The sequence below is a fragment of the Centrocercus urophasianus genome, unplaced genomic scaffold (assembly GCF_019232065.1).
Source record: "Centrocercus urophasianus isolate 14NV4802_14NV808 unplaced genomic scaffold, USGS_Curo_1.0 seq_11, whole genome shotgun sequence".
Lineage (NCBI taxonomy): Eukaryota > Metazoa > Chordata > Aves > Galliformes > Phasianidae > Centrocercus > Centrocercus urophasianus.
The window spans coordinates 4,515,777-4,540,989 of NW_024884253.1; the positions used below are offsets into that span (position 1 = coordinate 4,515,777).

At 36.7% G+C, this 25,213-nt stretch overlaps 1 protein-coding gene across 1 annotated transcript in view; it reads left to right on the forward strand.

Moving 5' to 3' along the window:
* The window catches only part of FAM135B (family with sequence similarity 135 member B), a 120,033-nt gene that overhangs the window by 70,099 nt on the left and 24,721 nt on the right, over window positions 1–25,213 (forward strand). Inside the window, exons 6-7 of the mRNA XM_042839942.1 lie at window positions 3,816–3,942; window positions 23,248–23,401. Coding sequence (XP_042695876.1) covers window positions 3,816–3,942; window positions 23,248–23,401 — 281 coding nt within the window. The remainder of the gene's footprint in view (window positions 1–3,815; window positions 3,943–23,247; window positions 23,402–25,213) is intronic.

A 25,213-nucleotide genomic window follows, 5' to 3' on the forward strand; every position in this document is an offset into this window, starting at 1 on the left:
CTGATTTCAAATTTTATAGCAAGATAACCTACATTCAGGGCAACTTAACCAGTATTTTCCAGCAATCAGAATCACTACAGATTGCAATCTGGATTCCACACTGACTCTGTTTGGGATCTAGGGAGAATTTTTTCTTCTGTTAGAAATGCTATTTTAATAATTCTTAAGAGTCTTACTCAAGAAGCTCAAAGCATTTTACAATCACTCATTATAACCTTAGTGAAAATCCTTGTGTAAGAGGGAGTCCAGGGGAACACAACCTGTAAATATCCACCTAATTTTCTAAAAAACATAAGCAAGTTCCCTTACTGAACTTTCATTCTGGTACAGTCACAAGACTGTCGTTTCTTGTAATTGGAAATGTGAGGGTTTTTGTTGTTGTTGTTTGATTTGTTTTGTTTTACTTTCTATCTTTGTAGTTTTACCTTTTCACATAATGCATGATCATTTTTTGCAAATAAGATTCAGAGTCCAATCTGCTTCCATTTTTCCCCAATTGTAATGAAAGCTACAATTTGTGAAGAACTTACATTTTGCTTACCAAAGAAAAAAAGTTTTCATCTTGAAAAATCTAAATGAAAAATTTTAAAATATCACCTAACTTTGTATCAATTTAATGGAGGAAGGAATATTTTATTTTATTAAAATATCCTCAAGCATTTATAATGAATTACTTCAATAACACATCTGAATTAATATTTATCAATAACAATCTATTTCTTGTGCTAGGGAACTGTTATCTCATTTATATATGAAATAATAGTCCACCAAAGATAAAACCTAAGGAATGACTACTTAATACGTTGTGCAGTGCAAGAACTAGAAGGTGCCACATTCAATTCTGCAACAGCAGGTTGAAAATGAACAGAAAGTCTAGCACATACTACAGTATGCAGTTATTTCCATAAGATTCTGTACAGGCTAAAAGTATAAATCAGAAAGGCATGGACTCAAAGTCATATAAAATAACCATGACTGCAGAAATAATTGCATAAATATAACATCAAAGTCAGAAAGTTCTTCCCAAAATGTCATTCTAGGTGGTGCAGAACCCTTCTTTTTTTTTCAGTTTAAACCTCCAAATGACCAAAAATGTCAGTTACATCTTCCTCTGTAAGATGGAAGGGAGGGGAGCAGAGGGACAGCACTGAGCTCTGCTCTCTAGTGACAACAGCGGGACCCAAAATGATGACATGGAGCTGTGTCAGCGGAGGATCTGGTAGGGTTAAGGAAAGGTTCTTCATTTGAGGGTGCTGGGCATAGAACAGGCAGTGGGGCTGGTGGAGTTCAAGGAGTGTTTGGACAATGCTATTAGTTACAGGGTTTGGTTTTTGAGTGGTCCTGTGCTGAGCCAGAAATTGGACTGGATAATCTTGTGGGTCTCTTCCAACTCAGAATATTCTGTCATTCTTTGATTCTATGATTACGTGCTTCAGAAGGCACTAGGGGAACCTCAACAATCTGTAAGACATCCAGTTAAACTTGGCCTCAGCAGTCAGATGACATTTTGGCAGGTTTCCCAAAAAAGGTTTCTGTTTTAAAGTGCTATGTGAAGTCAATTTCCATAAAACCAGCAGATTAAAATCCCTTCTCAGCTGTAAAAGCAAAAGATAAATAAATAAAAAAGCAATAAAAAGTGCTTTTCTCTCCCTTAAAACCTTTGAAAGCTTTGCTAATATTCAAATGAGTTTTTCATGGGTAGGAGACATTTATTTAAGCTTCTCTCTGTTACCACAGCAATCATTTTTTATTTCTGATTCTTGAGCCTTTCCAACGGACCAGAGCAGACATCACCATCCAATAACAGATGAAATTGTTCAGCACACCATTTATCTTTTGGCTCTTTGTAATTGCTTTATTTTATTTATTTATTTGTATCTTAAATGTAAGGATAGACTTCCTGTTGCTTGGAAGCAGCAAGCTAGCAATTTGTTGGATTGCATCAATTAATATACATTAACAAGGCCAGATAGATGCAAAGACTTTCTATACCATCCTCCCCCTCATGGAACGTTCTTTTTGCTAGCATATGACTACTGTGGGATATACAAAAACCAGCAATTTAGAGTTAGAGAGGAAGTGGGAATTTGTGATTAACCTAAAATTTTTCGATTTTCCTGATTTTACTTGAAATTTGTTTTCTATTTTGCAAGTTACTGAGTTTTCCTGCACATCAGAACCTCATCTATTACTTGGGTGATAACAAGTATTTCTACTCCTCTCTTTTGTCTTAGCATAAACGCCCTCTCCCTGCTGGTAACAGTCACAGGATGAGAGGCTTTAAGTCGTGCCAGGAAAGGTTCATGTTGCATATTAGGAATATTTATTCTAAGAGAGTGGTGAGGCATTGGAACAGGCTGTCCAGGAAGGTGGTGGAGTCACTATCCCAGATGGTGGAGATGTTCAAGAAAATGGTAGATGTGACACTGAGAAAAGTAGCGAGCATGATGGGGATGAGTTGGTGGTTGGACTACATGATTTTAGAGATCCTTTCCAACCTTAATGATTCTACGATTCTGTGATTCTTTCATTTGTCCTGTGTTTCTGTAATGCAGTCAACACTCTAGCCTATCCTTAAAAACTGAACAAAGTGTAGAGATACATGAATTATGGCTGATCTGAACCGACATAGCCTCATGATAAACAATGAATTAGGGGTATATGCTCAAATTGGAAAGTTTTGGCAGAGTAAATGCTATTGCCCTGTGGCCTTTGTTTCTTTCAGTTTATAGTTGGAAATTATTTTTTTGTGCTACCCCTCGCAGGAGGTAATTTGGGATACCTAGGTGGGAAGCATCATTTGACAGTGAGTGCTGATCCTGATCTGAAAGCTGTAGCACAAGCTCAGGGACATTACATCTGCACTGAGTATGAACAGCAAATATGATGGAATTTTTTTCTTCTGAACAATTAATTATTTCAATTCCACCTTTACCTGTGTGCTTTTTAAGATCAACTGTGGAAGCTTGCATTGGTTTTTTAGACTCAGATTTTTTTTTTTTCTCCATGTGTTCCCCACAAGTAGCCTCATTTCTCTCCAAATCTTGATGTAGTTTATGCACAGCACATACTAACAGCATTTATATCACCTAATTTTAGTTGTTTGTAAGGCAGTCATCCTTATCTCTCTTTATAGTCCACAATAACAACTAAGTGCTTTGGGAATGAAGTTCATCTGACCTCTTTGATAGGACTACTTCAGAAGGAGATGACTCACACCCTGGATATGCCCATTCCTCTCCAGCCTACATCATTAGTGGAGATGTAGACATTTGGTCAGATTAATCCAGAGTAAGTTCCCTAGTTATTCATCAGGACTCCGGTGGTTACAGTGCTGAACAGACTCCAGGCATGGTTTTTCATTATTAAGAAATTCATCCTATAAGACAGGAAACATACACAATTCAAACAAGAAGAGTGATATGATTAACACCAGAAAAATGCTTCATGAATCAAGATGCAAGCTGATGAATAGTTGTATGAGAACATTATCTATGTAGATAAATGAAAAGATTGTCCTATTGAGATGTTAGGCTGGAAAAAGGCATGTAAGAAAGCAGAAGGAGGACTGAAGGAAAAATAACATCCAACCCATTGAACTGAATGCCAAGATAGAAAGCCTCATTCACATAGTTTTAGCTAGTGCATATTGAACAATGTTCATTTAATAAGGGAAACACGTTGTCTGGACCTACAAGATCGACTGGAAATAAATAGCCAAATAAATAAATACTGCAAGTATTTTCTTCACAAGGGAGGTAATGTCTCTTTAACAAAACTGCTCTGATTATTTTTCTTATTTTTTCTTCACTTAGTTTTGCTCGTCCAGGGAAAGGTTCATGGCTTGGTAAAGGCAACTTGGATATAGGACCAGACCAATCCAGTATATCATTAGAAAATCTTGTGTTCGGAGCTGGCTACTGCAAACCCACTTCATCAGAGGTAAGAAGGGTGGGCAATAATACTTCACTTCTATTTGGTCACACAAAATGTTCATGTTGTATTGAAAGAATACACCCTGGTTTATGTCACTAATACAGGGATTTCTTTTGAAGAACCCTTCATTTCTTTAGAATTACCCAGCATTTGCATTCACAGCTACTGGGTGCTCAGACCACTCTCAGAAAAGTTCAGGAAGTATGGATATTCCCTTGATTACCAATTAACATTCAGGGTTGCATTCACTTGACCAGATGTTTGCTTTAGGGTGAAATTAATTATTCAGTAAAAGATCCTTGTTTTCAGATCTTGTGTTTACCAACCAGAGGCCTTGAGTAGTTACTAATAACGTGATTAGCAGTAGGCCAAAGCTGGTGGCAAAAAGGAACTTGGAAGGGCTTGTGTCTGAAATACTGAGGAATGAGTACAGTGTGTGTTTTGTTGAAGGGGTGTTATGTACCTAGCCTTACTTGAGGCAGGTCCCATAATTAGTGTATGCCTTTGATCTTGCTATTTACTGTAGATGATGAACAGAGATCATTGTGCAGCTTTTAGAACAAAGTCATCTGTTCAAAATAATGAATAATTGGGCTTCGTTTGTTTGTTTAGCAGGAAAGTGATAGCTTTGTATTGTTTTGCTTGCTTGTTTGTTTTTGTCAAAAATATTTTGTCAAATCTAGAGCTCCAACCTAGAACACTGGAATCATCTCTTTGTTAGGAAACCTAGATTCAAGTGTTCTGATTAAAATGCTGCCTTGAACTTCTCTCAAACTTTCTCTTGAAAGTATTCTCTTCTACCTAAATATTAATAATATACTATCCTCAGGCAGTTGGTGCAGGAGAACTGTCAGGGAATTAACACAAGCTGAGAGAATGTTTGGCCTGAAGCTGCTGTTGGAGCTATTGGGTCACTGTATGTTACTGACAAACAATTTGACCTCTGCTTCTCTAGTAGACAGTCCCAACATATAAATAACTGTTTATCATAAAAAAACTAATCCCAGTATGTCTCTACATAAGAAGAGAGAGGCTTATTTGGAGAATGGTTCCTACTTTACATTATCCTCTGGAAAAATCTCTGTTTTAAGAAGATAAATGTAAAGGTTAACTACCAACTCCTATTTTTCATTTTGTTTTCTGCAGAAAAATCTCTGTTGTTGATTAGGAAACTATATTTCCTTACCAAACATTTGCCTCAAGTGCAAACCCTATTTTCTATCCACTTTGACTGACCAATCTTCTTTGTCCTAGTAGGTAACCTAACAAGTACTCTGTCATGAATAGGCTTTAGCTCTCTGCTATGCTGCAGGTCCACTGAGCATCAAACTGATCAACTAAAAATATAATGTTGCACACTCCACCTCTGCATGTCCAGGTGTGCATTTGCTTAGCTTGAGAAACCTATATAAGTCACGACAGCTGTTCTTGATTTGAATATTTTAACTTGATAGACTGTGATGGCCTATGACTATGGATTTTGCATTTGCTATACAAGATTTATGATAATAAGATTACTTCTCTTTGTGTAATGTAAAAAGTACAAATTAAGAGCTAGGAAAAGAACTACTTTGAGGAGGTAAGCCTGACACCAAGTGAGGACCTTATGACTAGCTGCTGTTTTATTTTGAAGCTCATATCAAGCCATAGCTAATCAAAGAATGAGGAGTAATATTTCTCTCTGTGTTGCAATGCTTTATACTGAATAGAATTCGTATCCCTTTAAAAGTGTGTAGATTCCCTTCAAGACTGTTTGGATGCATTTACAAAAGATAACTTCATCTGGACTATAGATGTATCCAGCATTCAGGAATTATGCAATCACCTTCAGTGGTCATGGGAATAGATCCTTATTAGACAAAAGCCACAGACTTTTCTATTTCTCTTTATATATTCTTGGTTAGACATTGTCTGTTTCGTGTCCAAGTCAGTAATTCTTAGATACCTTAGCTCGAGATATACCATTACATTTTTGGTTTAGTTGTAAGGAACTATGATTTGATACAACAGTTAAAAGTCTAGGCTATAGCAATCAGCATATCTTGTCTTTTAAGACAAACAAGCACTTCACTGAGCAGCAGGGCATGGAAAAATCCTTGCTTTTATAATGGTAAGGAGACTTCAGATAATTCCTTTTTATGATATATAATGCAGGAAAACTGTTTGTTTTGGAATATACCAGATTACATGTTTTGTTTTGTTTTTGTTTTCATCTTCATAATCAGTTCTGCTGATTGTGTGCATTACTATGTTGTCCTTGATCTGAGAAGTCTCTGGTTCTATGACCTTAAGAGGCATCTGCTGGCCAAGTGTTTTCTTTCTGATGCTTATTGTAGAGATCTGAATCTGCTGGTTCTCTGACATGCTGTGAACAATAGCAATTTTCCAGTGTTTGAGGTCTGTCTCTTGTCAGCAGACAAAAAAGAGCTTTCACCTCCATCTGTGGCACAATTAATATTCAAGAATACTTCCACGTGAGTGGAATTTTATAATGGGTAGGAATCATTCTTATTGCACCTTCATCCTCAAGACTGGGAGCAGTGTAGTTTAAAACCTCGGCAAGTGGGTACTTCAGTATCTCTGAAGCACTTATTAACAATAATGTATCCAATTTCATAGGCTTCATAAATTCTCCACTATCATGAAGCAGACTTGCTCACAAAAGTCAGTTTTCTCCTCATTAGTGTTATCATACTCAATAGATGACTAGAGATGTAGTTCAGACAGAACATGAACTTCTGGATTTACATTAGTGCTGAGCTCTAAGGAAAGCTAGAATTGTTCTAAAAATCTGATGTCATGCCTCCAAGCACTTCCTGTATATGAAGTACATGGTTCTTATCTTGATATATCATCTCTAGGTCATACAACCTTTTTGTTCCTCATGAAACTCAATTTTACTCAATTTGCTTTTTTTTATTAGAAGTACGCATTACTAGCTTCATTTCCAAAGAAGGTTCATATCTCTCATCAGCTTCTCTCACCATTTACTATGTTAATCATCTGCATTCACACTGCTGAGGTATCACTGCTTTGTGATACACTGTGAAGGCTCCACACTGCACTTCTGACTTATCCACATGGAGGCTAATTAAATGCCAGCAGCTCTGGACTGTACCTATGTGATTTTCCTAGCTCTCCACAAGTGACTTCCAGACACCACTGACAGTATTCTCTCTCAGCTCAGTGGAAAAGTTGTAGTAATTGAAGATCTCTAAGCCTTGATATTTATTTGTTTGTTTGTTTGTTTGTTAAGCTTTCCACTCTTGTCCTACAAGGAAACTGGGATCTTCCCTTCCTCCATCTCTTTGTCTGTATCTCTCTAATGTTTTCTCTCTACCTGCACACAGGGAGTTTCTTGAACCATGGAGTGTAGGACAAAGTGATTTTGTTTTAATTCTGTGCCATGCTTTTCCTTTCAAGAAAAGTTATGACACTGAGGTTAATTCTTGTTGATGAACTGCCTTTTGCAGTTAGATAAATATGAAAGAAGATGCTTTTCTGGACAAAAAAATTAGTAGAGAATAATCTGCAAAATAAGAAAATGTGCTATTACTTCCTAAGGATCTCTTCAGCTTATGAACTACTCTCAGATGGCATATACATATCAGAGGGCATTAACAATATTCATAAGGACTTGAGAGATGTGGCATAAAGCAGACCCATGAACTGTCTGTGGCTGGTTTCTCTCAGGGATCTGAGTTCCCAGTGGTGATTGGTAAATTGTTTCTTCCCACGTATAAGGTGTTGCTTTGGATATTTGGATGTTGTTTGGATGTCTCAGAACACCACACAGACTCATACTTTCATGTGATCTGAGCAACCATAAAAACTAGACACGGTAAAATGTCTGCAGATCCTACATCTACCAAAGAACAAAAATAAAATGTTCCTTGCAGAACCGAAAATTACTGGACTAAAAACTGAAAACTAAATTGGCACTCACGCTTCTGCAATTTTTTACCTTACTCTCCACCACACCTCTTCCATATTCACTGCTGTCAAGATGTTTTTATGACTTTGTAATTGTGCATCACATGGCTGCTGTGTTATAATCAAGACATATTGCAGGTTATTAATAAGTTGTAATGCATAGTAATCTTATTTTCATTTGGCTAGCAGTTGCACTGCAGATAAGTTGACTTGAAGGTAATCAAACTGATTAATCATATGATTTCCCACTAATAAGGCATCAATGTCTGATGAGAAGTGTTCTTCTCCCACCTAGCATTAATTTAACTATCCCAGAAGACTTAAGTTTATGTCTGGATTAATACAAGAACTAGGAGTGTCATTTATATAGAATTACGGAGTTATTTCCCAAAAACAATTTGCTAAGACTTTCTTCTTCCCAGCAATATATGAAAAAATGAGGTTATTTCAGTATAACACCAGAAACAAAACACCAAACCCCACGCTTTTGTGTCACACAGAAGTCATTTGCAATTTGTTCTTATGTTTTTCTACGTGGTGCTATTAAATCTCTACACGTCACTTTTTCAGATCAAGGCAGGTTATAACAAGAGAATAACCCATGTAAGACCCATTATGGGAATTGCAGTGTGTCCTGAAAGCTCAGTTTATTTTCAAGAAGAGACATGTCTTCTACTTTCCGATTCCTTCCATGCATAGGAACTATATTGTAGATTTTCCTTTTACATCTTTTTATATTTTTTCTCCTTAGCAACCATCTTTTCAGCTTGTTTCCCTTGCTCCTTTTCTCAGGGCATCATAAAATGATTATATGAGAAAGAAATAGAAGGGGAAAAAGAGAAGGAAGAAAATGGAAGGGAAAGGAGATCTCTCATGCTTTAGCATTCATTTTTAATGGGTAGTTTTAAAAGATTAGGACTTTCTCAGTGTCTTGCTTATGCAAATGGGGATTAGTTATGACTGGGACTCTAGCAGATGTCCAGTACATAATTTTTCTAAAATAGCAAGAGAACTGGTATACTGTTCCTTGTAAGATATAATCACAAGTACCTTTAATCAGTGTGCTCAGGGCACCATTTGTGGTAATCACTGATGAAGTCTTTAATCTTTAGTTGCCTGAAGATAAATGGCTGATCTTTAGAAAGAACTGTAAATGATTTCATAGCTCTAGCAGAAAACATGCTAACTAATAATGTGATGCTAACTGGTTTCTTTAGTCACTGACATATTTCTTTTTTTTTTTACTTAGTTTTTGGGCTGACATGCAGAGTACAGCAAAGCAATGATCTGCATTTTGAGTTCAAAACTTGGAATAAATTGGCATTAGGTATAAAATGTGATGTTGAAAAATTTAGTAGTATTCTCGTATTGGTTCCACTGTCATGAAATAATCTGAAGATTCCTGGAAAACTTCAGGCAGAGTGACAATGGAGTCTTCTGGAGAGAATCCTTAGGAATTGCTCACATTTGGTTCCTTTCTGAAAATCAGTGGAGTTTTCATAGAAGTTCCAATTTTCATACTTGATTTTATTGTTTTTCTACCATATGTATGTATTGTAAAAAAAATCACAGTGCTACAATCTGTTTACAAATATCACTGTTTCTCTACATGTGTCTGTGAAAGTCAATCACACCTTGACTTGTGCAACTGAAATAATTTCTTATAAGACTAATTTAGGGTGATTGTGAGAAAAGTAATAAAAGTCATATTCCTCACATAGAATTTATTTCTCTTTTGTAGCTATCATTAGAGTTATACCCTGATTCAATTAATTGTCTTCCATCACCATAATTTCTTATGTTGGGGATGAAATCCACTGACATGGCTTGTGCTGTTATTTACTTGACTAATATTTTTTCAGTTAAAACTTTCCCTTTCTAGAGATTGCATCATTGATTTTTGAGGCAGTTTACGGAAGAGGGATTGGGACAGATATTTCTTTCTTTCTGTCCTTAAATGGAGTGCAGAAGCAGCAGCAAAGTCCTTTCTACTCTTCACTTTGGGATGTGGACTTGGTTGCTCCCTTCCTTTAGTCGAGCACTCTATGAGTCAATTTTTCTTTCTTCTCAGTGCTTTTCCCAGTGGTTCTTTGTTGAAAAATTATCTTCATATGCCCTAAAGAACACTGCAATAATTCCCACTGATTGATGGTGAGAGAGTTGTTGAAAGGAGTCCGAATCAAGTCTCATAACTTCTGAACTGATGGCCTTTCCAACAGTAGCACAGATGCCAACAGCACCACAGCCAAGATCCATCATCTGGAGGCAAACTCTTTGCTGCTGGCAAGAATTCCAGACAGCAGTTCAGGGACTGGGCAATGAGAAGAGAGATTTTCTATTTTTCCAACCACTTTGTTATATTTTGTGGAAACAAATCTTCAAGTGACAACAAGAGCTTGTACCTCTGTTCAAAGCCAGCATGCCAGTCATAATGATAGTTTCACAGCAAATATGAATTATAAGTTTTGGTGCACTGCTTGAGAGGAATTAGAAATGCAGTCCCCACAGCATCAGCTTATGTACAGGAACTTCTGCTCCACTATCTTACAAGTTATCTGAGTATCTGACAAGTTTCAAGAATCTGACAAACAGAAAGAAAATGGACTGAGTGAAAAGAGATGGGTCAGTGATTCTCAAAAGTCTTTCCAGTAATAGCAGTTGACAAAGATTTAGTCGTATAGTCATATAGTCAGTATACAAATAGCATCTTTAGAACTTCATGGACAAAGCAAGAAAAATTCTACAAGTGCTTTAATGAAAGAATGAAATCCCTCAAAGTTGGCTGTACTTAACCCTATGTTTACTGAGCGTACTGGAGTTTTTTTAAAGATAGCAAAAAAAATAAACAGTTGCTGGGTAGAATTAGGTAATGCTTGAAGGAAAGAAGGGCAAAAATGTTGGAGAAAAAGACCTAAAATCAGAACTGCTCTATTTACAACCCATCCCACTTAGCTTAGTGTTGACTTCGATTTCTTTTTCCAAGCCTATCTGAATCAAAGTAGCTTTAAAGAAAGCCTTTATCACTTATTTACACTAAATGATCTGATGATAAAAGCTAGTTGAGTTGAATACAGCTGGTAGGTACAATTGGAAATGTGTGACATTTATGTTCTTCCTACTTAATGTTCTTGATAACTTGAAGGAAATTCTTCAGCCAGTAAATCTGTTACTACCTTAGTTATAATTACCACTGTGACTGCAGTGATTGCATTTTAGGTGTCTGATCTCCATGATGACACCTGGGTATGCCAGGCTCAATACCACTTACCTATTTTGTAAATGCTAGTTCCGTAATTCAGCAGGAGAGTTTTCAAGAGGCAACAGAACTAGCATCAAGCAAAGAATCAAAGAATGCTTAACTTCCTGTAGTAGACTTGCAACAAAAAACTTTTCAACTTCTGACTAAGAATTGGCCTGAAACGAGCTGAAAATAAAAGTTGTTTTGTCACTTGGACTTGGTGAATCTGGGACACTAGGGTGAAGTGGGATAAGCAGGATGCAGACAACAGGGGAAAGTGAAAGGTGTAAAGGCACGATATATCATTACAGGATACAAGTAAAAAAAAAAAGAAAAAAAAAAAAAGAATAACAAATCCATGCTAGGGTAAGCTCAATGTGTTTACTATGCATATAAGCTTACACTACTTCCATAACCTCTTTCCAGACTCTTTCAGTGAGAAATAGAATGCCGCAGGGTAAGTGGAGATATAATGGGTCTGTTCTCTGGTGTCCCAAATGAAAAATCAGGACCATCTCACAGACTGTGTTACGTTTTGGAGCAATCTATGCATCCCATTGGAGTAAGATGTATTTGACATTGCCAGACAGTCGCCTGAGGCAAGAGTGAAGGCCTAAATGGGACAGAGGGTTCCTTCAAAGCAGTGTTGAGTATTGTTCCTGCTCTACATATTGTGCCTTTCTTGTAAACAAATATGGTTTGACTCTCTAGATCTGTCAGCCAGCTCCCAGTTTCTCTTCTATTAAACTGACTGGAAATATTTCGTTTAAAACATAAAATGATGGCCTACAGAATAAGCAGTAAGCGACTCGTGGCTCATGAAATTTGATTGCCTTTGAGGGCAAATGACTTCAGGGCTGGAATATGTACTATGCATAATATAGGAGGTATCTACTGGCCTAGGAAAATAAACCTGTGAAAATACAATACTTATGCAAATTTATACAGCTCCAGTTATTCAAAAATTCCCTGTTTTGTCACAGTAAATTATAGCAAATTGATGTAATTGTCTGCAAGTAACATACTCAGGAAGGTTTCTGATTAGCCATTACTTCTGTTTCAGTGATAACAGAAATTGTGGATTTCTGAAGTTATGTAAAGGGCTGTATATTGTTTTATAATTGTATTTGCAATTTGATGTATGTGTATATGCATGCAAAAGAGATATAAATTATTCATTGCCTGAATATGTCAGAAGTGAAGACTTCAAGAATGCAGCATAATGACAGCATTAAGCATTGAGTTGTTTCTTCCCTTAGAAACCACATCCCTCAAGTGTCAGAGAAAACATAGCCATACAGCACATAGTCTAGAGTAAAGCATTTCTTGAGTAGACTGTTTGCAAGAAAGAAAGGGTTAGTAACCAGGGCCACTACTGATTCTTTCGTTGTGTGATTGGTTGAAATAAAGTGTTACTCCAGAAAGAGCAGGTTCTGAAACACTGCTGTGAGAAAAATCCAATAGATCTCATCTGGTCGCTTAGAAAACTTGAATTATGTGAGTGATGGAACTCTCTGAGCCACATAATTATCTTCAGCAATATAGTTGAGAAAGAAATGGAAACTGATTTACAGCAAACTTTGGAGTAGTATTTTGCAAAAGAGCTTCTGTTCATTGTTTTCACTATATAAGGATGGACAAAAAATTCATTTAAGCTGAAAAAATAACTAAGAAAAGGATTCTTTTTTTCCTCCAATTTTATAGACCTTAAGAAATTCAGGATAACATATTGCTGGAAGGTGCTTATGTAAGCTTAGAATTTTCTACTGTTGAGAGAAATGACAGTGCTGTCAGTTCCTACAGGCATTCTTTGGAAAGCATAGGCATGTGAAGGGTGCTGCATGAACCAGTATTTGGGCATTTTGAGACATTGCCCAAAGGCATGCAATTTCAGAAACTATCAGGCTTAGATGTGGGGGTTTTTTCCTTAGCTTACAACTCTGTCTTTAATACTTGACTATTGCTTCCAACACATAGACTTGCTGAACATTGCTCCAGCTTGACAAAGCATATGCAAAACAGTAGATTTTCCATGCATCTTTGAGGGAAGCTGATTGTGAACCAAACAGATGAAAGTGTGTATGCAAGACCATTTGCAAATAATAATAAAAAATAATAATGCTATCAATAGAGTCTTGACTGCTTCCCACCTGCTTATGACTCACAGGAACTTATTTGGTAACTGTGATTGTATAGCAGACTTGAAAGAAACAATAAAACAAAAAGTTGGCCTTAGTCACAAAATGTTACGATGCTTAAAAAAGAGAACCCATAAAGGTTGAAGTAATTCGTCACTGAAAAATGACAAGTAGGTATTTCCTCCTTGGCCATGTTTTGACATCACTGTTAGTGTTAAAAGTTTCCAAATTTAAGAAGAGGTCAGTAGTGCTATGATTGCTCCCATTTTTGTCTCAATTTGTAAAGAAGCTAATTAGCTTGCATTCAGAAACTTCTTTGATTATGGAGATCTCCACATTGAATTCTGGACAAGGCTGTCAAGTAAATAGATCTGCATGGGTGCGGGTGGCTCCATCCGCCTTCTCTCCTTTGAGACTGAGTTTGATTTGGGATTGGACACAAAAAGGAGCCAGTGAGAAGCAATTTTCAAGTAATAGCCATTGTTAAATTATTTCACAGGCCAAGTAGGTGGGAGTAGGGGGAAAAAATCAAATTGATTGCCACAGGTGGACTTCTTTAATGAGACCAGTGAGTTGATCTTATGCTTAATGGTGGGTTAATGATGTTAAGGATGATATAGAAACTTAAAGGTAGAAATCAGAAAATGCTTTAACAGCATGACACTCAATTTAAGGTATGTTTTAATTAATATCTTTAGTTTGTTAAGAGGGTGTATGAGGTGGATTATGGTACTTAGCTGACAAGTCTTGACTTGTTATGTCACAATAATGTGATAAATCATTTTTAAAAGTGCCACTGGAAAGAAAGAAAAGTTCATTTCATTTCCCTATGAACAAAGAAATGATTTCTTTCTGAGTTGATTTAACATGTTATTTTTTCCCAGATTAAGCCTCAAACTGAAAAAATCAATTATTCCTCATGAACAGAGATTTGGGCCTGAAGTAACTCTCTTTATCAGTGACTGGCAATATTTAATACAGCCCGACATTTTTAAATAGGAATCTGTGGTACTCACTATTGCTTTTATTACATAAAGAGCATTTCAGAGTGAATGTTTGCTCTAACTTTGTGCATCAGAAAGCAACACTGAAACTATTTCTGTGACGCATGAAGCATGATACAAGTTCTATGTTTAATAGCATATTGTGCCAAACACTATGAGAGAAATGTCATGTGCAAGGGAACTGCTTTTAACTAATTTTTAGGGGAAAGTCACAAGAGAGATCATGTAGGTATGGATAGAAGGCCAAGAAATCAGTCCACTTCTACCCATGTCCTTCTCAGGCATCAAGGCTCATTCAACTCTGTGTTCAAGCAAAATTTGAGGAAATGGCACCAAGCTAAAGCAGAATGATGCCAGCTCAAATCCTTTAGGATTTGCCCAGGAGGTATTTTCCTTGTAGCAGATTTCTTTTGATAAGATTTTACTCTTTAGACACAATTCCCTTCCCTTTACATTCCTTCCCTTACCTTCTCTGCCTTCTCTCCTTTTCTTTTTCTCTGTGTAACAGCTGCAGTGAGATTCACTTAGTCAGTCTGGTTCCTATGAACCTCGGCAGAGCTGAGCTATATGTCCCCAGCAGAGAGATGTTCTGAGAAAGTGTTGTCAGTTGACTGTCGTACAGATTTGCCATACCTTCCTGCAGGGGGGACTGGGAGGGTGACACAAGATGGGACATCCATTTCCATACACATATCTTCACTTCCCTTCAGTTACAGTTTTTTCTCTACAAGGATTCCCAGGGACACAGTAGGCCCAGACAAATACACCCTTCTTGGAGCCAACAGTTATATCTAGGTGAAGAATGCAACTCATGATGTCTGAACCATTTGTATTCCTTGCTATTTGTCAAAGTTGAATCAAAACATTTTTTGTATTTTCTGTTGTCTTTAATGCAATTTCTAGTTGTGCAGTCTCAATATACTACTGAACAGTACCCCTTGTATGTGTGAGTCTGTACATAATGTGTGGGAGAGACAAAAAAAAAATTACTAACAAGTTTCATTTTGGAACCTGACTGGTTTTATGCCTGCTACCTGCAGTGACATGTTATAACAAGGCAGTTCTACAGCTCAGGGGTCCTTGTTTGATCACAGCAACAAGAGTGGATTTCTTTCCTTATCTGCAGATAAGCAGCGTGGGTTCTATTTAATCAGAAAGGCCATTGCACTGAAGTCTTTTTTTTTGATGTCTCCACTGTGTTATTTTGTTTAGGAGATCTGAATTTACATAATGTGTTGTGTGTTTGTGTAAATTTAAAAATATATATTTTGTAATTACATATGAAAGTCAGCTTTTTATATATTCATATAGATGTCTGTCTATCTGAGATTTTTTTTATTTTATTTTTTCTGGATAATCTCTTATGTTCAGAGAGTTTGAAAAATCAACCACTGCTTTTTTTTTTTTTTTTTCCCATAAAATAATTTGTCAGTATTGCTGCACCTCTTGGCCAACAGACACCTCAGAGTACTTTGTGACTATCCTCTAAACAAAACTATTAACTACAAGATAAAGATATGGATTGATATGTGTCATTTTCATATACACGTCAAATAGAGGGAAAGGAAAGCATGACTTTTTTTGTCCCAGATGATTCAGTGCTCATCTTGGAAGAAGTATGCCTCCTGTCAGACACCTGCTCTAGCTTTCGTGAGACATCTTCTCCAGTGTTTAATTTACTGCTGAAGAAATGTTTTTATGGCTTTAATTTTCCCTATAGTGATGTATAACCTTAGAGCTCAGGAGAAGGAAATGATTTTCTTCCTTATTCATCATCAGCAGAATTTTGTTAAGACTTCTAAGCCTTTTTAGTTTGCTTTCCCATGAAGAGCCACTGTGGTGGTAGACACTGCTACTGATATGTTAAGATGTAACTTGACCTTTGAGGTCTTGGAGAGGTTCACTTTTCAAGGTGATATGTGAAATAAATTGGAGACAGGCTGAGGAGACTTCAGATTTTTGCTTAGTTTCTATTGAAACACAATTCAAATAACTGTGAAATGTCCTCTAAAAGTAAAATTCGAAAAAAAAAAAAAAAAAAAAACCAAAAACCAAAAAACAGAAAAACACGACCCAAACCAAATCAAGATACCTGAAAATGGAAGAAAACTTTATTTTGCTTTGGACTTTTTAAATGTATAATATTATGCTGTTTGAGTATGAACCCTGACAAAAGAAAAAAAAAATCTGAGACTTTATTTGAATTGAAAAAATCAAAATGTTTTGTTGTGAGGGTGTCCAAATGAGACGTGAAATCCTGTCAAGGTTTTACCAAATTTTCTCTTAGAAAAAGCTTTAATAGGAATCCATGAGGTCTTTGACACATTTTCTAGACCGATATTTTTAGATGGAAATTGTCCTATCATCAAACACTTTATTGGCCAATTTGTCTTTCTCAGCCATTTATTTTCTCAGCCATTTCAGCCATTCTTAATGTAGAAAATACAACTTGTGTTTTTTAACAGTATCTTTTATCTGAGACAAAACAATTAGAACCTACCAGGATAATTCTCTTCCGCCTGTTCAGATAATGCTTCATTTTCAAGACTGATGTTTTTTATTTTTCAAGGGTTTGAAGTCAAATATTATCTTCATGCTAATTTCTGTACAAAGTGTTAATTATCATTAAATTTGACTTTGGTCTTGAACAATTTTTCCACTGTACTGTCATCCCAATTGTTTTGGCAAAATAACCCTATTAATTATTAAAACAAATGCCAAATTGTATCTTCTATTATGAAATACCAACTAGCATTTTCTTTCATAAAAGATTTAATGAGAGGCAAAGCATTACTGCTTTTCTATATTGTTAATAATGCATTGTCAGCTATTTCCCATTATTGACACTTTTGGATTAGTGTTGTTAGTGTCATGTAAGTCAAAAGTAAATACAGTAGAGTGATTGTACTTTTATTTTAAGAGTTTTGAGTAATGAAACATCATAGAATCATAGAATAGCTTGGTTTGGAAGTGACATCAAAGATTATAAAGATTATCCCCACATTGTCTGCTGTGGGGAGAGTAGCCACCAACATCATCAGGTTACCAAAGGTCCCATCTAACTTGTTGATTTTCCAGCAAGTATTCATTGATGGGAGAGAGAGAGAGGAGGAAAGGTCAGAATGAATTTTTTTTTGGTTGTTGTTTAATTTTTTAAAATTTATTATAAAGTATCAATATCTCTCTTTGTCGTGTGTTTTCCTATACATGTGAAAGAGTGTGCTTCTGCCCCTATGCTTCAGTCATATCTCTTAGGACCAGAAATAATTTTTTAATCCTTTCTCAAGGATTAAAACTCAGTAACTATCATTTTGTTTCCAACTACCAGCTCACAGAAGAGCTCCTACCATGAAAAGCATTCTCTGTGGTAAATATGCAAAATCTCCATGCTCACTGGTTTTGAAGCTATACCAAAATTAATATGCTAGGTGACAAATTCAGGCATCCAGATGAATGTGCAGACATCATGCTCTCAGAGACTGCATTCATCTTGAGATGCTGACCTTTGTTACTCTGTTCCAAGCAGATATCTAGATCTTCACTAGAAGATGGTACTGTCTGCTAATGAAAAACTACTGGAAATGCCAATCTCATCTATTTAGTCTGCAGTAGTTTCTTAGTATCTTTGAATTCTTAACAAATTAATTTGAATTTGAATCTGAATTACGAAATGCTGTTTTGAATTAGATTAAATGTAAAGAGTCTAATTTACCAATTGTTAGTGCTATTGTTGAAGGTTTTGCACAGTTTACATAGCTTGTGAAATTACTTTAATACAAAACAAATATCAATAACTGTGTATAACAGAGCATAAAATCCAATTGGTGCTTTTGATATTAGATGGATTTAGTACACTGCAAGTGGTTACTCACAAATTGTTCTTTGCATTAGAATAATGAATTGGCCTGAACCTTATTTAAATTGTGTTTGTTTTTCTCAAGTAATTTTCCTTTCTCTTGTTGTAAAGTACATTTGTAAAGTAATACACTGTAATTATAGGAGAAATCCATTCACTAAAAAGAACATTACACAAGACACATTCATTTTAAAGGATTTATTTAAGTCTATTTAGCAGGGATATCGTCAGGAATGTTTTGTTTATATTGAAGTTGTTGAATTTTTAGGCTATTTTCTTTGGCTGAGTAAACACTAGAAGAAATTTTAGAGGACAGGTGGACAAAATAATGTCAGGATCTGGTTTTCCAGAGCATGGTCAAATTCAACTGAAGGCTGAACAAACCAAGTGATCTCAGCTGCTCATCACACACTTTGCCCTCTAGACTCTTCTCCATAGCTTCTTCAAGTTCTCCCTTTGACTGACTCTCTCTTAGTTTTATGTCCTTCTTACATCATGGCACCCAAAACTGCACACAGTTCTCAAGTGAGGTTTTGTCAGATACATGTTGGCAGCTAATGGGATAACTTTATTCTTACTTTTGGGATCAATACCACTGATATTTTTCAAATGCCATAGAAAAACTAACTCTAAAAGCAATCATTGCATTCTGAAATTATTGGCATTATTTGCAGTTCTTTGCATTGTTTTCATGACTGCTCTTTTCTGTCTGTTTTTCTATCATCTTATGGCTTTCATGGTATATTTTTTCTCTGATGCTATCGGCACAATAGAAGTTGTACTTTTCTCTGGTGCCAATACTAGTAGCTTCTGTATCATCCTCCATCACTGCTGTTGGAGTACATTTAGGTGGTAAGTCTTGAAGTGCAGATTTCTAAGACATTCATTTGCTCACAAGCTTTTCAGAAGTAGATAAGAACAAAAGACAGAAATATTCTGCTATTGCAGAGAGGTTCATGGAAAAGGAAAGCAGTACAGATCCATTTTGAACTAACAGAAAATTCTGTTCTTACTTACAAACCAATGAGATTAAATTAACATAGACCAAAGGAATTTACTCAAAATGTTCAAGGAAGCTAACATAATTTCACAGTGGATTTTACAAGCCCAGACAGTCAGTATACTTTGGGCAAGCTTGGACTGTCAGCTTCACTATGTAAACTTGTTTTAACATGGATTGTGTCTTAACCAGAAGTAAATCCTTTGCAATAAAAGGTATCTGTCCTGATTCAAGGAGCACAGATTTCTGAGCACTTGGTAGTTTTTTAATGGGTCATGGACAGTGTTTTTCCTGGATTCTAGCTTTTCAGTACTTTTTCATTAGAATACTGTGTCCCATGATTGCTACTAAGCTTGATTTTTCAGTATTGTATCGTGAAGCTAGGCAATAACCTAGCAAACAGCAACCACTTATACAGTGTAGTAGCAAAAGCAATTAAAAGTAAGAATGTGGAAGATATGCAGTCTTCAGACCATCCCGAAGGAGGGCATTTCTTGACATTTCTCAGATTAGTGAACAGTGACGGATAGATTGATTAAGCTACAGTAGTTTATAATGGTCTTGTCTGACAGATGCCTACTGTGCTTGGATCCCCAGTAGACAAGGATGCACAGACCTTAGCTCACATTACCTAAACTGTCCCTGAGGTTGGTTTAATAATCTCTCTTATGTCCTGCTTTGCCTCCGTGTGTGCAACCACTTTCCAAAGAAGCAGTCTTCTGAAAGCAGTAATTCCTTACTGTCACTGAAGGACCAGGGATTTGGAACTTGATGTCTTTTTTTCCATCACTCTCACTTCTTGCCTTGACAAATATTTCAAATTAGGGTAATAGAATCATAGAATGGCTTAGGTTGGAAGGGTCCTTAAAGATGATCTAGTTCCTCACCCCTGCCATGGACAGGATTGCCATCCATCAGATCAGGCTGCACAGGGCCCCATCCAACCTGGCCTTGAACACCTCCAGGCATGGGGCATCCACAGCTACTCTGGGCAACCTGTGCCAGTGTCTCACCATTCAGAGTAAAACATTTCTTCCTCATATCTAATCTAAATCTCCCTTCTTGTACTTAAAACCATCCTTCCTTGTCCCATCACTAACTGATGTAAAGTTGGTCTCCCTCCTGTTTATAACCTCCCTTTAAATACTGGAAGGCTGCAGTAAGTCCTTCCCACAACCTTCTCTTCTTGAGGATGAACAAGCCTAAATCCCTCAGCCTTTTTTCATAGGAGAAGGGCTTTAGCACTCTGAGCATCTTTGTGACCCTCCTCTGAACCCACTCCAACAACTCCACTTCCTTTTTTTGCTGGGGGCCCAAGCCTGGGCACAACACTCCAGATGAGGCTTCACAAGGACAGAGTAGAGGGGAAGAATCTCTTCCCTACTGCCACCCCCCTGTTGATGCACCCAGGATACTGTTGGTCTTCTGGGCTGCAAGCACACACTGCTGGCTCATGTCCAGCTTTTTGTCCATCAGAACCCCCAAGTCCTTCTCTGCAGAGCTGTTCTCAAGGAATTCTTCTCCCAGACTGCATACATACCTGGAATTGTTCCAACCCAAGTCCTACACTTTGCACTTGACCTTGTTGAATATGATTAGGTTCTTGTGGGCCAACATTTCAAGCTTGTCCAAGTCCCTTTGGACGGCATCCCTTCCTTCTATTTCTACCATAATAACCAAGTTAAGCAGGTAACACATAATGTAAACTATTTTGAATAAAAATTATTTCCCATTTTGTGTTTTAGCACTATGTAACTCTTTGCAAAATATATTCTCTTGAACTCCTGCGCTCTATAACCTAAACTATTGAATTTCTAAGAAATTTTCTTTATTCAGCACTATATGAATATTAGACAAACACTAATGCATTTAAGGAAGATTAAACTGATGAGGATTTTCAACATCTTTAAATCACACATTTTGGAGCTCACATGGAGTTGCATTTTCCTATTATTTTTTACTTTCAGTTTTAAGCAACAATTATTCCAAGAAAGGTTCCAAATAGACCTATTCAAATTTAGACTAGTTCAACAATGCTGTGTTACAGCATTGATACGAACTATGAAATTACCTGACATCTTTCCTTCTGCTCGTCAGTGCAGCACTTAAATGCCAGAGCAATTTTTGCTTAAAAAATCAGCAATAGGTTATGGAGCAGGACATTTTTGTGACACTGTGTATCAATCCACATCAGATTTTCTATTATTCCCAGCAGTATTTGATTATGCTCTTTTTTTTTCTATTTTCCATTGCAAGAATAAAATTTAGATACATAATTAGGTTGAGTGTTTTGATACCTTCCAGGAACAACCAGTACAGACAGTCATCACCAGCTTTTTGTGGGTCAAGCTGAGAAGTCCCCATTGTGTCTACCACAGAATGCTATTTAATATCTTGATGATTTGCACAAGAAAGTTGAGAAATGCATCCCAGCTCAAGTTAAGATCCAGGAAATGCAAGTTTACCTTGGGACTTACAGATACAACAGTGTGGGAGGTACAGTGGTTGGTGAATCTTCACTGTTCTTCTGGGAAATGGCTGTTGAGGCCATTGGCTTAGTAACTACTAACTACTTGATGTCCAAAAAGGCAGACAGTACCTAACCAGGGCTAGGAATTATATTCCTATATTCCTACTCCATTAGAGATCAGCTGTGGAGTAACTTGCAAATTGTTCTTGCTTCTCCATAGCCATACATTAGTGAGAGCATCCTGACTTACGCCTTTGTGCAACTCATCTGCTGCAGATCTAGACATATACTCAATTTACCTAACGTTTCATAAAGTTCAAGGATAGAGTACCTTGATGGCTTTCTTTCTTTGTCTTCATAATCCTTGCTTCTTGTGCAAAGCATATAAATTACTCCCTTGTGATGGAACAAGAACCAGCTATTATCACTGATTGCAAGCTGTAACAGATCTTTCTGCTACACTATTAGGAGCAATTGAAAGAGGATGACAGGTCCATGATCTGGCTAGAAGCTGTAAAATGCATCGCTTACAGAGACCTAAGAAATATGAGCTGTTACTGACAATTGTCATAATATTTCTTACAACTCTCAATGAAATCCTGCTCACAAAAGCACAGTTTAAGAACCAGTTTTAGCTTACATCTGAGCCTTGCAAATTTCAAATTTACATTATTTCTCCAAGTGTTTTTGACTGAAAACTTTGATATATAGTGACTTTATGCCAACTCAGCTTATGTTCAAAGAGTAAAGAAGTTTTTGGGAAAAAATTTTTATAACTGTACTGCAGTCTGTCCATTGACATCTCTTCCCACAAGAGAGATCATAATCCTGGTGTTTATCCTGGAGGACAGAATGACTCTCATTAGTAGGCTGAATAGTTTTACCATCAGCATTTTTTTTACTAATATTCATAACAAAGCATGGTTGTTGGACTACATGGATAACATTTAATATTGCTTCCAACTCAAACAATTCTATGATTCTATGATTCTATGCCACAATGACATCAAGCTCCAAACTTCACAGAAGGGCTTAAGACAATATAAGGAAAAAGAAATTTAAATGTAGTCTTCCTTTTAGTCCTTCTTATCCATTGCCACTCAGAAGGCGGTGACACATTGGAACAGGTTGCCCAGAGAATTTGCGGATGCCCCATCCCTGGAGGCATTCAAGGCCAGGCTGGATGTAGCTCTGGACAACCTGTCTGGTGGTTGGCAACCCTGCATGTAGTGGGGAGTTGAAACTAGATGATCTTTGAGATCCTTTTCAACCCAGGACATTCTATAATTATCCTGTAGCAAAGGATGTGCCATTGCTTACACTATCTGCTCCGTAGAAATGTTTGTTCCAGAATGGGATGTGGGTGAAAAGCAAAGCCAGACTGATACGTTGGAGCATTTGGATTGAACATTTTAGTACGGGGGACCATGTTCTTTTAGTACATTTCTGGGAACAACTCATTTTGCTTTGGTTTGGGAAGAGCATGCACAAAAAATGAGATACAGTTGTAAACATATGCCTAGATAGTTAGCTGATTAGGAGGTAGGTCTGAGTCCAAATGCTTAATTAGAAGTGAAAAGCTGTTGAAAAAAAGATTTTTATGGAAACCTCTAGGACAAATGTAGAGCCAGAATTTTAATCTCGGTATTTTTCTGGTACTTCTGTTATACAGGGAAGTTTTTATGTCCCATCTGGAAATTGCATGCAACATGCATATAAATGGCATAAGGACCTATGTCTTCTGCTCTTGAATGCTCAAAGAGGACTTCACGTATACTACACCCTCATAATGAAGGAGGTTCCTGATTTACCACAGCTGAAGTTGGGTAAGAGAACAGATATTTTAGATCACTGAACATAATCCACTGCTGTGTTTTCAATACAAGTTTCAGTAGAAAAATTTTTGATATGTTTGTGGATTTTAGAGAATTTTCCCATCTATTTTCTGATTAGTGTTTATTTTGGCACAGTACTGCCAGACTACCACTTTGTCTGTATGTGAATATCCTTTCATCCCTATCTGAAAGGGGGTGGCCTGATGAGTAGAGAGGTAAAAAATTTTCTGATATTTTTCTCAAAATACATGCTTCTGAATGATATTTTGACTCACTTGCTCTAACTTCCAGTTCTGAATCATCATGTGGTCTGGGGAAGACTAGAAATTTTGCTCAAGCATATTTTAAACTGAAAACACAAATTGGGAATAGTTGATATGAACGTTTTGAAACAAATCCCCTCTCTCATACTTTGCAATACATTGATTTTCTGCCAATAGCATAATTACGTCTTGCTCTTTAAAATGATCCTGCTCTTCTTTCTAATTCATTTAATAGATTTTCTAGATTATAGGCAAAACCATTTTTGGCTGATCAGGCTGTTTGGGTCCAACGTGGAAGCACTGGTTGGATTGGTGGGATAGAGTTCTGTAATTTGCATTTGGTCATGTCTGTAATGATAGTGTGAGCTCCTATGAAAACAGGGAGCATCTCTGACTAATTCCTGCTATCCCTACTGTTTCTTTGAATTCAAGGAATGTGTCTCATCTGTTTTTGTGACTTTGTATGTCTGTATACGCAGCTGTCAGATTGCTATATTGCAGGGTTTATTATATTAAGAGTATTGAATGCATTAGTTAACAGATTTTAAAAGGAAAGGAATTTTTTTTTTTTTTTTCACTGTGTAGATATTACAAGCACTTTCAAATATAACACATTATGCTGTACAGACTTATGGGCCTGATAGCTTCTATTTTCCACTTCATGTCTTATTTCCTGATATATATTTCAATTCAAAATAGCTTGCCTGCAACTCGTGGAGTGGGGAGAACACATACTGTGTTATTCCATTCAGCTACAGGAAAAAAATAGTTACAGCATTTTTATTTGCAACTTACGAGCTGTCAAACAAAAAAAATCCAAGATGCAGCAAAACCTGTACTTCAGGCATCTTGGTTATCAGGCACATTTTTAGATGATTTATGTTTTACCTGAAATGAAGAGGAACTGGCAGAGTTATGTTTTGTTGACCACAACTGAAGAACAGACAGATGTGCAGATATGCACATATTGGCTTTTTGAATACAACTGACTTGGTTTTCAAATGACTTCTGGTGCTGAAGCAAGCACTTAATTGGCAAGTGTACTTGTTGTAATACATGCAGATTTGCTAAACGCAAATACCCTTTCTAGCTGCTTGAGCAGAGCACTTATTTGCATCATTTTATTCACAGCCTGAACATCTACTGAAGATTTGATTTTAAAGACAGACTTCTGAGGCCAGTAGCAAAGCCTAGAAAAATCATGGAGTATAAGATTTACCCAGAATGATGAATGTCAAGCTTGTTTTTGTGTGAGACAGTTGCCCAGACTGTTCTTACAGTCACTAGGGAGAAACAGACTCATTTAAGACTGTAAAATATATTATAGACAAATAGTGCTTTCTACCTTAGGATGACATGAACTGCACCTTCTACTTGCTCATTTTTCTCCACTGACCACTAGAATGTAAATGACTCATTCAGTTTTAGGCATCTACATTTGGTGAGATTAATCTCATCATAGGTTTCTAAAGATAGTTAAGATAAATACAAGACTATAAATCTGCTCTGTGGACTTTCTTAATTCTTTTTTTTCTTTTTC